Source organism: Nerophis ophidion, linkage group LG26 (genome assembly GCF_033978795.1).
Source record: "Nerophis ophidion isolate RoL-2023_Sa linkage group LG26, RoL_Noph_v1.0, whole genome shotgun sequence".
Taxonomy (NCBI): domain Eukaryota; kingdom Metazoa; phylum Chordata; class Actinopteri; order Syngnathiformes; family Syngnathidae; genus Nerophis; species Nerophis ophidion.
In genome coordinates this window covers 26,802,874-26,820,712 of record NC_084636.1, presented here as the reverse complement: position 1 = coordinate 26,820,712, position 17,839 = coordinate 26,802,874, and the positions used below count along the sequence as shown (strand labels likewise).

The 17,839-nt window shown below is 42.8% G+C and overlaps 1 protein-coding gene across 1 annotated transcript; it reads left to right on the top strand.

The window, feature by feature from the left end:
• The first annotated feature begins 799 nt into the window (after positions 1-799).
• On the top strand, positions 800-15,039 carry slc35a3a (solute carrier family 35 member A3a). The gene is made up of 8 exons (XM_061887918.1): positions 800-1,141; positions 2,161-2,362; positions 10,224-10,378; positions 10,436-10,558; positions 10,639-10,816; positions 13,709-13,827; positions 13,908-14,041; positions 14,126-15,039. The coding sequence occupies exons 2-8, from the start codon at positions 2,173-2,175 to the stop codon at positions 14,214-14,216; spliced, it is 990 nt and encodes a 329-aa protein (XP_061743902.1). The 5' UTR covers positions 800-1,141; positions 2,161-2,172; the 3' UTR covers positions 14,217-15,039.
• The last annotated feature ends 2,800 nt before the right edge of the window (positions 15,040-17,839 follow it).

Here is a 17,839-nt window from a genome sequence, read left to right as displayed (position 1 = left end):
CTAACATGATGCTGTGAAAGTTCAATCCATAGTGGCTCCAACACAGCCGCGAGAGTTCAGTTCAAAGCGGATCCAAGACAGCAGCGAGAGTCCCGTCCACAGGAAACCATCCCAAGCGGAGTTGGATCGGCAGCGTAGAGATGTCCCCAACCGATACACAGGCGAGCGGTCCATCTTGGGTCTCGACTCTGGACAGCCAGTACTTCATCCATGTTCATCGGACCGGACCCCCTCCACAAGGGAGGGGGGGCATAGCAGAAAAAGAAAAGAAGCGGCAGATCAACTGGTCTAAAAAGGGAGTCTATTTAAAGGCTAGAGTATACAAATGAGTTTTAAGGTGAGACTTAAATGCTTCTACTGAGGTAGCATCTCGAACTGTTACCGGGAGGGCATTCCAGAGTACTGGAGCCCGAACGGAAAACGCTCTATAGCCCGCAGACTTTTTTTGGGCTTTAGGAATCACTAATAAGCCGGAGTCTTTTGAACGCAGATTTCTTGCCCGGACATATGGTACAATACAATCGGCAAGATAGGATGGAGCTAGACCGTGTAGTATTTTATACGTAAGTAGTAAAACCTTAAAGTCACATCTTAAGTGCACGAAGCCAGTGCAGGTGAGCCAGTACAGGCGTAATGTGATCAAACTTTCTTGTTCTTGTCAAAAGTCTAGCAGCCGCATTTAACTATTTTGTTTCAAGAATGATTGTTGTTCGCGCCTATTCTTTTTTTAAATGATTCAAGTACAACTCAGCACGTCATACACAGGGTGCACTTCGCTAATCGGCCAGCAGGTGGTGGACTACCGAAAAAAAGAGACGCCGACGGGGCAACGAAGAAGAAATCCGTACACGGAAACGATTCTGAATCCGTTCTACTCAATGCTTCTAAACCGCCATTTATTACACTTTTTCTTGCATTTATAATGTCATTTAACAATGTGAGGGTTATAATGTGGGATTTTCTGCGGATGGCCGACGTCCAGCGCCGGTCGACGGACAATAGAAGGTGAAAGCGCGGCTGTTTTGACAGCTGCCTTGTTCTCCAGGACTTGGACTGTGTTGACATTGCCAGACAAGAAGCTCCAAGACAGCAATTATCAGCAACAAAGGACACGTTTTGGGCTTGAAAGAAGACATTCAAGGTAATAAAACATATTAAAATATCTTCATCCATCCATCATCTTCCGCTTATCCGAGGTCGGGTCGCGGGGGCAACAGCCTAAGCAGGGAAGCCCAGACTTCCCTCTCTCCAGCCACTTCGTCTAGCTCTTCCCGGGGGATCCCGAGGCGTTCCCAGGCCAGCCGGGAGACATAGTCTTCCCAACGTGTCCTGGGTCTTCCCCGTGGCCTCCTACCGGTTGGACGTGCCCTAAACACCTCCCTAGGGAGGCGTTCGGGTGGCATCATGACCAGATGCCCGAACCACCTCATCTGGCTCCTCTCGATGTGGAGGAGCAGCGGCTTTACTTTGAGTTCCTCCCGGATGGCAGAGCTTCTCACCCTATCTCTAAGGGAGAGCCACGCCACCCGGCGGAGGAAACTCATTTCGGCCGCTTGTACCCGTGATCTTATCCTTTCGGTCATGACCCAAAGCTCATGACCGTAGGTGAGGATGGGAACGTAGATCGACCGGTAAATTGAGAGCTTTGCCTTCCGGCTCAGCTCCTTCTTCACCAAAACGGATCGATACAACGTCCGCATTACTGAAGACGCCGCACCGATTCGCCTGTCGATCTCACGATCCACTCTTCCCCCACTCATGAACAAGACTCCTAGGTACTTGAACTCCTCCACTTGGGGCAGGGTCTCCTCCCCAACCCGGAGATGGCACTCCACCCTTTTCCGGGCGAGAACCATGGACTCGGACTTGGAGGTGCTGATTCTCATTCCGGTCGCTTCACACTCGGTAATATCTTCAAGGAACACTAAATTGGCCCTAGTGTGTGAATGTGAGTGTGAATGTTGTCTGTCTATCTGTCTATCTGTGTTGGCCCTGCGATGAGGTAGCGACTTGTCCAGGGTGTACCCTGCCTTCCGCCCGATTGTAGCTGAGATAGGCGCCAGCGCCCCCCGCGACCCCGAAAGGGAATAAGCGGTAGGAAATGGATGGATGGATGGAACTCCGGCTCCTAAGCACTGTGTCCTCTTTCGGCTTCTATAGCAGGCGGCGACCATGGCGACTCCCCGGCTGAAGTACCTCTCCCTGGGGGTGCTGGTGTTCCAGACCACCTCCTTGGTGCTCATCATGCGGTACTCCCGCACTCTGCAGGCCGAGGGCCCGCGCTACTTGGCCTCCTCCGCCGTGGTGGTGGCCGAGGTCATGAAGATCCTCATCTGTCTGCTGCTCGTCTTTAAAGAACACAGTGAGTGCACTGAAATTATGAACATAGTACCCCTTCGTAGTACAAACCCCGTTTCCATATCATTTGGGAAATTGTGTTAAATGTAAATATAAACGTAATACAGTGATTTGCAAATCATTTTCAACCCATATTCAGTTGAATAGATTAGATTAGATAGTATTTTATTTATTCTTCAGGAGAGTTCCTTCAGGAAAATTACAATTTTCAGCACAATCCCATTCAAGATCAAACAAACATTACAGGGAGACAGAACAGGATCGCTGACGGGTCTGCCTTCTTCCAGCGCCCCTTACAAAAAAGATGAGATACAGGTAAACAGGGGGGGGGGGGTTCAAATCCAGGCTCGGGATCTTTCTGTTTGCATGTTCTCCCCGTGAATGCGTGGGTTCCCTCCGGGTACTCGGGCTTCCTCCCACTTCCAAAGACATGCACCTGGGGATAGGTTGATTGGCAACACTAAATTGGCCCTAGTGTGTGAATGTGAGTGTGAATGTTGTCTGTCTATCTGTGTTGGCCCTGCGATCAGGTGGCGACTTGTCCAGGGTGTACCCCGCCTTCCGCCCGATTGTAGCTGAGATAGGCACCAGCGCCCCCCGCGACCCCGAAAGGGAATAAGCGGTAGAAAATGGATGGATTAAAATAAAATAAAAAAATCGGTCTTAGCCTGGGCCCTGGAGAGGGGGTGCAGACTGAGGCCAAGGGAAAAAAACAACTCATAGCCATAGTACACATCCCTCTTACATGTGTGTAAGAGGGAAACACCGAAGAACACAGAGGACAGTAAGGCTGGGCGATATGACTAAAAAATGTATCACGATATAAGTGTTTCATATCAGTCGATATCGATATTTATTGATTTAAAAAAAACAAAAAAAAACGATTCTAAATAAAAACCAGGAGAAAAAAGGCTGAATTTAAATACTTTTATTTTAAATATAACCTTTAACCTTTAGAACGAGGTCAGCATTATGAAAAACAGTCAAATAAATGAAAATACTGGTCGATGTGCAAATAATGACATTAAATAAATCCTCAATCCAACAAAATGTGCATAGTATTGTAATTAAGAAATTAGTAGTGTACAACTCAGGCTTTAAAGCCATATTGGTGACAATAAATGCAAATAAATAACAGTCACATTAAGCAAGCAGAAACAAACATGTCTTACAGAATATTGTAAACATCGGAATAAACTTGCGTCTGAACATCTGTGACAAAATACTGCCAAACTGGTGACTTGACGTTTCCTTTTTTATTTACAATTTCCTCTCGTGCTGCCGCACTCATATTCCCGTTTCGTATCACTCCTCGTCGTCAGCTAGCCGTTGTTGCTTTTTTTTTTTTTTCCTGTTAGCATTTCCCAGATTGCCTTGCGGTTCAGGCTCGGCCGTGATAGGTCGAGAGGCCAAAGCCCTTCTTCTGCCCACACCCCCCAGAATGCCGTGCGGTTGCGCATCGGCCTTTCTTCCTATTTTTTTCTAACAGAACTCAGGGAAATTATCGAACGTTCTATCGACCCCATTTTCTGTTGATATTGATCACATGTCTATCGCGATATTGTTATTGTTTTATCGCCCAGCCCTAGAGGATATTAAAGACATTAAAGCAGCAGATACAACCAGACACTTCTACATACAGCTATGAATAAAAAGTAAAAGAAACATATCCACTGTGGTGGCCTCGGCGGTGTTCCACGCCATCGTCCGCTGGGATGGAGGGAGCATGGCCAGAGACAGGAGCAGACCCAACAAAGCAACCAAGACAGCCGACTCCACTCTCGGCCAGTGTCCAGTTCGCATGGATGAGCGAGGATACATCCAAGGAATCTGAGGTGTCCGACACCTGCTCACCCAGCCAAGAGACCGCGAAGCCTCTCCGTCCCTGCGCTCAGTGCTAGCTCTGCAACCCTGTCCCCTCATCCGCATCTCCTCCAGTCCCTCCAAACCGACTCGGGTGTGGCAGACACCCAGCAGCTGGTCTTCATGGCCAAAAGGCTCCCGGGAGGCAGATCCAGAAGTCCACAAAAAAAGCACCACAGAGGTCACGAAAGTGCCACCCCTTGTCACACAGTCCCAAAGGGTCCCGAACCAAAAAGCAAGAAAATATAATAACACATGAAAACAAAAGGGAAACACAAAAGGATGACACAAGAGCACAGAGCTCCTGCCAACAGCAGCCACTACAGATGCGCCATCTTAGAAAAAAAAAAAAAGAAAAAAAAATAAGATTAAGAATATGCTACAAAGACAACATGTTAAAACTGATAAACATTTTTTTTGTGTGCAAATAATCATTAACTTTAGAATTTGACGCCAGCAACACGTGACAAAGAAGTTGTGAAAGGTGGCAATAAATACTAATTAAGTTGAGGAATGCTCATCAAATACTTATTTGGAACATTCCACAGGTGTGCAGGATTATTGGGAACAGGTCTCCCGTCCAAAGGCAAAACCTAGTAACTCACTTCTAGCTAAATTTTGAGAAAACAAAGGAAAACCAATCTATCTTGATGCTGTCGTACAAAGTCATCAAACGTATAGATGTTTTCTTGAGCTTTCATTTTCTTGCCGATTGAGCCATGGATTGAATCTGCTCTCATGAACGTGTGCCCTTTCTCCAGATATTGTATCACAATCTCGGGTGGGCCCCATTCTGCGTTTGCACATTGGGCAAGAGCCGTGTACAGTGTCCAGTTTTTATTTTGACCTCCACAGTTATCTGCCCAAAAGAGTATGCAAGGGGAAGAATCAAGAACAATACATTTAATGAAGGTGCTTGCAACGTCCTGGGCCAAGCTTCCAAGTATCCCCTTGTGCCATAATATCACATAATCAGGTTGACTGTCGGCCCCCATTCGTGCAAATGTCTCATTAAAGACAATAGGGCGACTGACAAAGAAGCTCCGATTGGTCCCTTGAGATACTAGGTTTTTCTGTTGTATCTACGCGGTTATGTGGTAGTTGCTAGGTCCTGCCATGCGCGTAACAGCTTACTTACGGAACAAATTACAATATCGCATACGCTAATGTAAAGCATATCACCTAGGAACTCCAAAATTATTATCAGCTCAGTTTTGACCAAAATTGAGTTACTGGGTTTTGCCTTTGGACGGGAGAGGTGGGTGCCATGATTGGGTATCAAAGCAGCTTCCATGAAATAGAATAGAATAGAATAGAATAGATCTTTATTGTCATTGTACATGTGTACAACGAAATTGTATGCAAACTAATTCAGTGCAAAATCATACTTAAAACCATATCCATTTCCATCCATTTTCTACGGCTTTTTCCCTTTTGGGGTTGCGGGCGCCTATCTCAGCTACAATCGGGCGGAAGGCGGCGTACACCCTGGACAAGTCGCCACCTCATCGCAGGGCCAACACAGATAGACAGACAACATTCACACTCACACACTAGGGCCAATTTAGTGTTGCCAATAAACCTATCCTGTCGTTGAAAGTGGGAGGAAGCCGGAGTACCCGGAGGGAACCCACGCATTCACGGGGAGAACATGCAAACTCCACACAGAAAGATCCCGAGCCTGGATTTGAACCCAGGACTGCAGGACCTTCGTATTGTGAGGCAGACGCACTAATCCCTCTGCCACCGTGAAGCCCACTCAAAACCATAAGAGCATAGATAAAGAAAACCATAAGAACATGGATAAATACATAAAAATACATAAAATTCATAAAAATACCAAGCATACAGCTCACGTGCACAGTCCTTATTGTTATCTTGTGTTCAGTGATACTATTGCTCTCGGGTAAAAAGTGTTTTTAAAACGGTTTGTCCGGCATTTTATTGTCCTGTATCTCCTGCCTGAGGCCATCAGTTCAAAAAGTTTATGTCCAGGGTGAGATGGGTCCTTTATGATGTTTTGGGCCTTTTTGAGGCACCTTGCACTGTACAGTTCATGTAGGGAAGGGAGAGAGCAGCCAGTGATCTTCATGGCAGTTTTTATGACCCTATGAAGTGCATTCCTCTCTTCCACCGTGCAGCTGGCATACCATACACACATGCAGTATGTCAACACACTCTCTATTGAGCAGCGATAGGACGACACAAGCAGTTTTTGAGACAGATTGTTCTTCTTGAGGAGTCTCAGAAAGTAAAGTCTTTGCTGTGCCTTTTTGATAGTCACTGATAGTCATTGTTTGGTTGTCAGCAACATAACTCAAACAGTTATAGATAGATTTTGATGAATATTTCAGGAAATGTCCAAAAAACAATTCCTCTCATTTTCCACAAACACTCTTCACTTCCTGCTTACGGCGTTCCACGCCCCACCACCTTGTCAGCTCGCACTGCACCAAAGATTCTGGGAGATGTAAGGCTTAGGCGCCAGAAAAAAAATACACACCAAGTTTTTGTTTAATACCTTCAGGTGTCACAGCGTTATTGTGAAGACTTTGAAAACGAAATACCGCAGTATCAACTTTACCGTTCACACTCTTTAACAATAATGTGTGTGTATATATACAGTATATTTATAAAAATATATATATACCAAACCAACATAACAAGCGGGTAATTGCTCAACAATCAATTTTTTTATCCAAACAATACAACAATATTTCAGCAAGCTTAAATGTCAACCTGCACGCATGCTCACACACACACACACACACACACATACACACACAAAATACCATGATACGTTCAAAAACATTAACCACTATGTTGCTACAATAAAAAACATAAACTGAGTGTTTAGCAATATTTGTGGTATTGCTAAACACTCAGTTTTGGAGGGATAAACAAGCAGTAGCTTCACATAGTCATCGTTAAAGATAGCACAAACTAGCAGTTTGAGGCGATCCTTCATTAGCTTGTGTCCAGGTAGTGTACCTTCTCCGCTGCTGTGTTAAAGTTCTGTTGTGACATCTTTTTAGGTCTCACATGCTGCGGGAAAAACCCGTCTTCACTGATAGAACCTTCAAACTGTAAATGCTGATAGCAGGAGGCTAATTTGCTAAAATGTTATTGCTCAAAGCAGTTTTCTAGCAACTTCAAACTATACAGTGAGACAGTTTGGACACATTTGAAGCGTTTCTGATCACACATAGTGATCTCTAAGACAGGCTGACACAGCTCTGACCGGCACAAGGTACAACAATTGTGGAAATGGCCGCGCCTGTGTGTACAGGATGTAAACAGGATGTGACATAAGGGGCCCGGCCTTTTCAAAATGGCCCGCCCGTGTGTACAGAGAAGACACTCTAAGTCGCACCCACAGGATAACATGATCCAAGATGACTGATGCAACGCACCATGGTTGTTATTTAAGATGTGAAATGTATTGCTTTTTCGGCTGATTATATGCAACCAGAATACAAATCTAGATTATTTTCAGCAGTGTTTATTTCTAATTTCCGTATCACGTATTGTCTCTCTAGCTTCACCTACATTAAAGACACACTTCACTTCCATTGTCCTCACCACTGTGGCACGTCTTTAAGGGGGCGCGGCTTAGAGTGGACGCGACCTAGAGTGTCTGCGGCCACATCATAATGTACTTGTGTGTACAGGATGTAAACAAGATGTGACGTGTCCTGGTGTGCAGGAAGTGATGTCATCAAAATGGCAACCCCTCGATGGCTTTAAGCGACATGCAAAATGAATGAAGGCAGTGTTCGTACGCCGAGACACGGTTTGCACACAGGCATATTTGGCTCGATGTAAAGATCCGTAAACTGGAAAGGGTGCAAATAGAAGCGTTCATAAATTGAGGTTTCCCTGTATTTTTCTCCTCCATTTGAAAATGTGGAGGTTATCATCACTACTGTCTGATTCCAATCAATGCAAGTCATCAGAATCAGGTATTACACCACCTTATATTCTTGTCTTTAAGAAAAAAAGGAATCTATACGTGTTAAACATGCTTGTATTATCATTAATCACATTTAACTTGTTAACAAAAAAGTCTCCTTCATAAATAAATACATATAAATGATATGGATGAATGATCTCCTCCCTCGACTTGGTCAATTGAAAAGTAGCTTGCCTGCTGAAAAAGTATGGGCAGCCATGCAGCTTGTACGCGTACCACAGTTTGAGAATCACTTGTATAAAAGAACTTGGACCACTGTCACCACATTGGCAGATCTTTGCATTGATATTAAAACCTTAGCGCACCAAGGTCCTAACTTGTGATTTACATACCTGAGGAGTTCTTGAACGAACACCTTTTAAGTCCTCTCCTTTTATTCCACTCTTACTGTGTGCAGTGTAGCATGTTTAGGGAATCCGGGTCCTCTAGTCCTACGATGCTTGTTAGAAGCAGTTTATTTCTCGCCATGGATTAGGGATTTAGAAATTGTACTGTAGAGGGACATTAGCCATTAAGTCAATCCATTCAGCCCTAGTTCGCTTGCCAAAAGGGGACTATTTGATTTATTTAAATAATACGAAAATATATATATTGCATGCTTAGAGTAGTGAAGTATAGTGAATTATATTTACATAGGGCTTTTTCTTTAGTGGCTCAAAGCGCTTTACATAGTGAAAGCCAATATCTAAGTTACGTTTAAACCAGTGTGGGTGGCACTGGGAGCAGGTGGGTAAAGTGTCTTGCCCAAGGACTCAACGGCAGTGACTAGGATGGCAGAAGCTGGGATCGAACCTGGAACCCTCAAGTTGCTGGCACGGCCACTCTACCAAACGAGCTATACCGGATATATAGAGTAAATATCAGGTACATTTTATTTGTAATTATTACATTTGTCTGAATAATTTGATGAAGTACTATTTTATACTGCTTAAATTCAGTGAAAAATATGTAAGTGTTTAATTGCATATTTGGCAGGAGGTTCCGTGTGGTAATATGGTTTGGACACAGTGTATTATGGGTAATGGCAGTCAGGTATGGGGGAATCGAGCCACACCGTTTTTTGACTTTACTCTTACTTTTTCTTATTCTTTCTTACTATAACAAACTTGTTTTATTTTGCCATTCATTTGTTCTCACATCGTTATTGTTGGATGTTTTGAATGATTAAGTTCACAAGTAAACGATACAAAACAAAGAGGAGCGTCTGGAGTTTTGTTTGTTGTTGCCGCAGCAAGCGGAGCAGGAGAAAGTAGAGGAGCGTCAAGCTAAGGTTTCATTGGGAAACTACAGATAGCGGATTTTTCGGACTATAAGTCGCAGTTTTTTTCATAGTTTGGCTGGGCGTGCGACTTATACTCTGGAGCGATCTATGTGTGAAATTATTAACACATTACCGTAAAATATCTAATATTATTTAGCTTATTCACGTAGGAGACTAGACATAAGATTTCATGGGATTTAGCGATTAGGAGTGACAGATTGTTTGGTAAACATATAGCATGTTCTATATGTTATAGTTATTTGAATGACTCTTACCATAATATGTTACGTTTACATGGCACCTTCTCAGTTGGTTATTTATGCGTCTTATAACGTACACTTATTCAGCCTGTTGTTCACTATTCTTTATTTATTTTAAATTGCCTTTAAAATGTCTATTCTTGGTGTTGGGTTTTATCAACTAAATTTCCCCCAAAAATGCGACTTATACTCCAGTGCGACTTATATATGTTTTTTCCCTTCTTTATTATGCATTTTCGGCAGGTGCGACTTATACTCCGAAAAATACGGTAATATTAAACGTTCTACTGTTGGCCTAATTATATCATTTATGTCTTCTGTTGTCTATAATATGCAACTCTAATGAGAAGGTGTACTAATAATCTTTATGTACAGTAAATGTCAAAATTGTGCCAAAAGATTGATGGTGTGCTCGACCAAAAAAACAATCACTCAAAAGGTGTCCACAAAGGCACTCGATGTAAAAGAGCGTCTGTCACAGTCAACATATTGCAATGTTCCCCTTCAGGCTACAGCGTGCGAGCTTTAAACAGCATCCTCCGCCAGGAAATCGCCTACAAACCCGTGGAAACACTGAAACTGGCCATCCCCTCGGGCATCTACACACTGCAGAACAACCTGCTCTACGTCGCCCTGTCCAACCTGGATGCTGCCACCTACCAGGTACCGCACCAGGCCCGTCTAGTCCCGACACTTTACTGTGAAGCTGTCTTCCATCAGGTCACCTACCAACTGAAGATCCTGACCACAGCTTTATTCTCTGTGTCCATGCTGGGCCGCAGGCTGGGCGTCTACCAATGGCTGTCCCTGCTCATCCTCATGGCGGGAGTGGCTCTTGTGCAGGTACAATACACGCTTATATATTTTCAATCGTCTAGATTGGCCTCTAACTGACGGCACAACGTTTTGTGTCGCAATTGCAGTGGCCGTCTGAATCCTCTGCGACCTCAGAGAAGGAGGCTGCGGTGTCCTCAGGCTCCCAGTTTGTAGGCGTCACGTCGGTTCTGGTGGCGTGTTGCTCCAGTGGCTTTGCTGGCGTTTACTTTGAGAAGATCCTGAAGGAGAGCAAACAGAGCGTCTGGATCCGAAACATCCAGTTAGGTCAGTAAAAGTCCGGCCAGAAAAGCCAACTTTATCTTTCACTTTTTAAATGTTTATTAAGAGTTTCATAAGTTTCATACCCAAAACGCTCTGATTGAACACAATGGTAATGTTACAGTTTTTGTTGTAATTTTGAATATTTTTTTTCCAATTGGAAGAATTAATTAGTTCCAGGGTTAAACTGTCACCATGATAAAACCTTTATTACCGTTTTACTGTCATACAAGTGTACACATACCTTAAGGTTATATTTTTATTAGGGATGGACAATATATATTTTTTTCCATACCAATACTTTCTGCTTCTAAAGACCGATAACTTGTTTATCTTTTTTTTTTTTTTTAAGTTAGCGTTTAACTTTACAATCGTACCTCATTTTACGTGCTTAATTTGTTTTATTACGGAGCTCTTAACTCAAAACACTTGCATCTCAAATTAACATCTCCCAATGAAATTCCATCCATCCATCCATTTTCTACCGCTTATTCCCTTTCGGGGTCGCGGGGGGCGCTGGCGCCTATCTCAGCTACAATCGGGCGGAAGGTGGGGTACACCCTGGACAAATCGCCAGCTCATCGCAGGGCCAACACAGATAGACAGACAACATTCACACTCACATTCACACACTAGGGCCAATTTAGTGTTGCCAATCAACCTATCCCCAGGTGCATGTCTTTGGAAGTGGGAGGAAGCCGGAGTACCCGGAGGAAACCCACGCATTCACGGGGAGAACATGCAAACTCCACACAGAAAGAACCCGAGCCTGGATTTGAACCCAGGACTGCAGGACCTTCGTATTGTGAGGCAGACGCACTAACCCCTCTTCCACCGTGAAGCTCATTAACGTTAATTTAATAATGCTTGGCCCTCCCAAAACAGCACATTTTTAACACGTAATAGGCCGTTTTAAAAGAAAAACAATCATTTAGATCAGAAATATTGTATAAAAAACAATTCATATGAATGAACTATTTACCAATTACCGTAGTTCACAGACGGTTCGCATAGGGTTTATTTTGACATTCGCTACACCTGTTAATGGTGTGGATGATTGTAACAACATTTTTTGCTTGAAACTTAAAGCAAAAAAAAATTTAGCCAAGAGACCACTTTCAACTCAAACACACATTTGGACCACTCATAAGCTGAGGCATCACTGTAATTTGTGCACACCTAGAGGTAGATTTAAGTAAGTAATTAAGTACCAATGATTGTCACACACACACTAGTTGTGGTGAAATTTGTCCTCTGCATTCGACCCATGCCGTTGTTCACCCCCTGGGAGGTGAGGGGAGCAGTGGGCAGCAGCAGTGCCGCGCCCAGGAATTATTTTTGGTGATTTAACCCCCAGTTTCAACCCTTGATGCTGAGTGCCAAGCAGGGAGGTAAGGGGTCCCATTTGTATAGTATTTGGTATGTGTCCTAACCAAATATGACATCACTTCTTTGGTTGGGCTAACATCACACATCCATAAATCAGTAATGAAGCTAATGTGCTTATTTCCATCTATTGGTGTGTACAGGAGTGTGGTGATCATGTTAGACTTTGCTACACAATAGCACACACACTACATGTATCTAATATGTGTCTTAATTGAACAATATTGCAATATAAACACCACATTTGTCAATATAAACACGTATCAGATACAGTGGAACCTCTATTTGCCAACTTAATTGGTTCCTAAACATGATTCGTAAACCAAAATGTTTATATAGTAAAGCAGAGTTCCCCGTAACAATCAATGTAAACATGAATAATTAATTCTAGCACCGGATTATAAGGCGCATTAATGGAGTCATATTAGTTTTTTTTTTTTTTTTAATGTAAAACACCTCCTTGTGGTCTACATAACATGTAATGGTGGTTCTTTGGTCAAAATGTTGCATTGATTATGTTTTACTGATCATCTTCAAGCAGCTTTCTGACAGTCGCTTCCGGATGCGGCGTTTTGCGGGCAGTCTTATTTACGTTATTCACCTACGGCAGCGTCTTCTCCCCGTCATCTTTGTTGTAGCGGTGTAGCGTGCAAGGACGGAAATGTGTTCCTTAAAAAAACTTCCGACCTGAACTCTCTGATAACTAATGTTCCTTGGGTGAATAATGTTACTCACTACACCGGTATGTTTTAGCGCTTCCATGGGGAATTTACTGACAGATATAAGTAAGAACTTTACGCTACTTTATATTAGAAATGGCAACAGCGGAGTATGAATACCACATAACAACAAGATAGAGAAAAAGAAGATGCTTATCAACTACGATGTCGGCACAGACTACAAAGGCGGACGCGTGCAATTTTTCAGGATATATGCAGATCCCAAATACACATCAGCAGGTACCAGAAGGTAAGACAAGTTGCTTTTCCATAATGTTGCGAAACAAAACGCCAGATAATGTCTTACCTTATACACACCATAATAATACTCGTGTGTTGAAGCACATAAAACGGTGCAGCCTACACTTACCGCTTATGTTTGCCTGCCATCTACTGGTCACACTTATCATTACACCATGTACCAAATAAATTGCTTTGAGGTGCGTAGAACTCTATCAAATGTATTCCTTACATTAGGCGCACCGGGTTATAAGGCGCACTGTTGAGTTTTGAGGAAAAATTAAAGATTTTAAGTGTGCCTTATAGTCCGGAAAACATGGTAGTATCAGCAACGGCCAATACTCAAGGCTCCATTATCGTATCAGAAGTGGGAAAGTTGTATTGGTGCACCTCTAGAAATAAGTTGAATTTAGGAGTTCCATATATGGATAAATTAAGCAAAGTCAGCATTTTTATCTTATATGTTCATTTATTTTAATGTTTTAATGTCAGTTTAATCAAAGCCAGCATTTTTATCTTATATATTATTATTTTAATTTTTTTTTAATGTCAGGGATGTTTGGCCTGGTGTTTGGCTTGGCCGGGATGCTGTGCTTCGACGGCGATAAAGTGATGGAATCGGGAATGCTACAGGGATACAACGAAGTCACCTGGACTGTAGTCACGCTGCAGGTCCGTCTCAACGCACCAACCGTCATCTTCTACCCGCGGACCTCCACATGGCTTCATTTGTGCTGTTTGCTTTCCCTCAGGCACTGGGCGGTCTGGTCATCGCGGCGGTCATCAAGTATGCAGACAATATCCTCAAAGGCTTCGCCACGTCGCTCTCCATCATCTTGTCCACGCTTATTTCATACTTTTGGCTTCAGGACTTTGAGCCTACCGGGTACAAGAAGCTCTCTGTCACCGCCAACTTTTTTCCTTTTACTTATGTTTTCTCTGACTGATTTCTTTTGCCGTCTTTCGCCAGCGTCTTTTTCTCCGGAGCCATCCTCGTCATCGCGGCTACATTCCTCTATGGCTACGAGGTCAAGGCGGCCCCCAATCCCAGCAGGGCGTGAGACGGGACAGCAGGACCGCCGCGTTGAAGACGACGAAATGAGGTTATAGGGGGAAAAGACGGGTTTGTTGGGGTTTTTTTTAGAGGCAGGAGGATTTAGAAGGCTGACGAGGAAACGTTTAGAGGGAACAAAAAACACGAAGCACAACTGCTTTAATCCAAAGTGCCTCTTCTACTCAAACGTCCGACCAGTTTGAGCATCCGTCACTTTACTGTCACGTCATTCCATCTTCTGCAATAATAGCAGCCCAGTTGGTGCTTATAGGGTGTGAGGCGTAGCAACTCCACTAGGGGGCCCTCCTCCAAGCTCACCAGAATCAGTACAAACAAATGTGACACTCAATAGTATGACTTCTTGTGGCTGGCAACTTTTTTTCGCCAGGCAACAAATGACCTCCTTGAGCAGTAATCTGTCCATGAAAAAAAATGCAACTATATAAGATATTAGTCATTGCCGATTGTTGTGAATGTGAATAATGACAAATTTACCATAGACCATTTTATGTCAATTGGTTAATTTATTTGTGTTTTAATCAGGGTTTCGATTACTGAAACCGCTACTGGTCAGATATTTTATTTCTGTTAATTATGTGGGATGAAACCGTTATGAGAAATGCAAATGAATGTAGTCCAGCTGTGTCTGAACTCACTGGCTTTTTAATGCAGATCAGAGATTTTTTTGTTGAATTGTATGATTTGTCTGTTATTCTTCTTCTGAAACTATTTTGTTTTTTTGTTTGCCTAAAAAGCGAGTATTATTATGTTGTTAACGAAATTACTACTAAGAGAATCTTTTTATAAAGTGACCAGAAAATCTTTTGGAATATATTGTGCTGCTTTTATCCCTCCTCATTTCGTTGTTTTCACTATTCATTTATTTGTGGCGGCCCGCTACAAAAATATTCGGGACCCTAAAAAATAAATTTGGCGCTACCTGTTTTGCCCTGGCTCATAAACACATATTGCCAAAAATATTTGGCCACTCATTCAAATGATCAGAATCATGGTGTGTAAAATCAAGCACTCAGGCATGGAGACTGTTACTACAAACATTTGTGAAAGAATGGGCCGCTTTCAGTGATTTCCAGCGTGGAACTGTCATAGGATGCCACCTGTGCAACAAATCCAGTCATGAAATTTCCTTGCTCCTAAATATTCCAAAGTCAACTGCCGGCTTTATTGTCAGAAAATGGAAGAGTTTGGGAACAACAGCAACTCAGCCACGAAGTGGTAGGCCACATAAACTGACAGAGAGGGGTCAGCGGATGCTGAAGCGCATAGTGCAAAGAGGTCGCCGACTTTCTGCACAGTCAGTTGCTACAGAGCTCCAAACTTCATGTGACCTTCCAATTAGCCCACGTACTGTACGCAGAGAGCTTCATGGAATGGGTTTCCATGGCAAAGCAGCTGCATACATCACCAAGTCCAATGCACAGCGTCGGATGCTGTGGTGTAAAGCACGTCGCCATTGGACTCAAGCAGTGGAGACGCCTTCCCTGGAGTGATGGATCACGCTTTTCCATCTGGCAATCTGATGGACGTGTCTGGGTTTGGAGGTTGCCAGGAGAACGGTACATTTCGGACTGCATTGTGCCGAGTGTGAAATTAGGTGGAGGAGGAATTGTGTGGGGTTGTTTTTCAGGAGTTGGGCTTGGTTGAAGCTGTAATAGCTGCAAAAGGTGGACCGACATCATATTGAACCCTATGGGTTAAGAATGGGATGGCACTTCAAGTTCAAATTTGAGTCAAGGCAGGTGGCCAAATACTTTTGGCAATATAGTGTATTTATTGGATAAATTTAGCTATTGTCACAAATCTGTAATTGTAACTCCGCTGCTTAACACACCTCATACGCACCTGCATGGTTTACCAGAGAATAAGAGGAGGTAGCAGGAGTGTTACCAACTTTAACTTGAATATTTATACCCCTCGAAATTTGCCTTTTTTTCGCGAAATCAACACATCTAGCGACTTTCTCTGGTCTTATCAAGGACTTTAGAGTCCTTATGGTAGGTGGGCACCCCCACCTACCATCAGTCTCGATTGTGATGTCAAAAACAACAATGCAATTTGTATTTCCAAACCAGGGTTGTCCAAATTTGTTCCACCGAGGGCCACACACTGAAAAATATCATTTCATTTTCAAAACCAACACAATAAAAATTGTAACCTGTAGAGCTTCCCTCAATTTCAGTGCTTGTTAACGTTCCCAGGGACTCAAAAAAGGTCCCACTGACTCAAAAGGGAGTTTAAAAACAAATCGTACATTAAGATCTCTGAAGCTTTAAACACTTAAATATCTACAGATATACTTCAGATCCATCGTAATTAAATTTAAATTGTTCTTACGTATTATAGCCTTTTCTCAGGACATTCAATCGATCGCCAGTGGACTGTTTGGTTTGTGTTGGAAGACGTTTTGCCGCTCATCCGAGTAGGCTTTACCAGTTCATGCTCACAGACTTCGATTGGTCAGATCTAGTCCAGCGGTTGGTGCCAAAACCCCAAACTCCTGTTTTTTGCTAGAGGCTAAATTTCAGAGTCTTTAAGGAATGGTTGAAAGGACAGTGTTGTACGGTGTGTGTTGCTTTCACCTCACTCTCTCTGTTTCCATCTGCTCCAACGTTCACCCTCTTCTTTGTGCTCACTTCTGGAAGCAGCGATTAATCCTCTGTATATTCAGCTTCAAAAAGATAAGGTTGTGAATCCTAATTTGTTTAAAATTAGTCGTCTTCATTGTTTGTTACTAAGTGTGCCATGATTAGAAGACATGCAAGCAGTTTGTATTCGGAAGTCATAACAAACTGGAAGTCAGACGTGCGCTCCTATGGAAACGAAAATCAATGCGCGGAATAAGTCAGTCTTTGATTAAAATAACCAAAATACGGTAAATATTGAACATACTACATTTGGTTATGAACGTGTCTGTTACTAAATTTGTATTATCATTTAAGTCCTAATGAAAAAAATATGTGTGCGTTCTTGTCTCTCATAATGATTGTGAACGATTGGCAAAATTCCCTCCAAAAAAGACAATTCCCTTTTTAAAATCGGCCCTGAAGCGGACGGGGAGCTAATGCAGTGACTTTAAAACTGGTGCAATGTGCTCCTTCCCCCTGGTCCTCATTAGCACACCTGCAGCTGGGAAGGCTAGAGAACAGGGCATTACAATAGTCTTAATGATATAAAATAATACAATGCAGTACCACATCCTTGTTGGCCTGGCTGTCTTCTTAAGATGATAAAAACCTACTTTTGTATTTTTTTTAATATGTGGGGAAAAAAGTCAGCTCTGAGTTAAAAATCACACCCCGATTTTTATAGACTTTTGGTTTAAAATCATGTACAAAACCCAAAACCAGTGAAATTGGCACATTGTGTAAGTTGTAGATAACAACACAATGCAATGATTTGCAAATCCTGTTCAACTTATATTCAATTGAATAGACTGCAATGACAATATATTTAATGTTTGAAATAAGAAACTTTTTTTGGGCAAATAATCATTAACTTAGAATTTAATGGCAGCAACACATTGCAAAAAAGTTGGCACGGGGGCATTTTTACAATTGTGTTACATGGCCTTTCCTTTTAACATCACTCAGGTGTAATTCTTTCCCATTG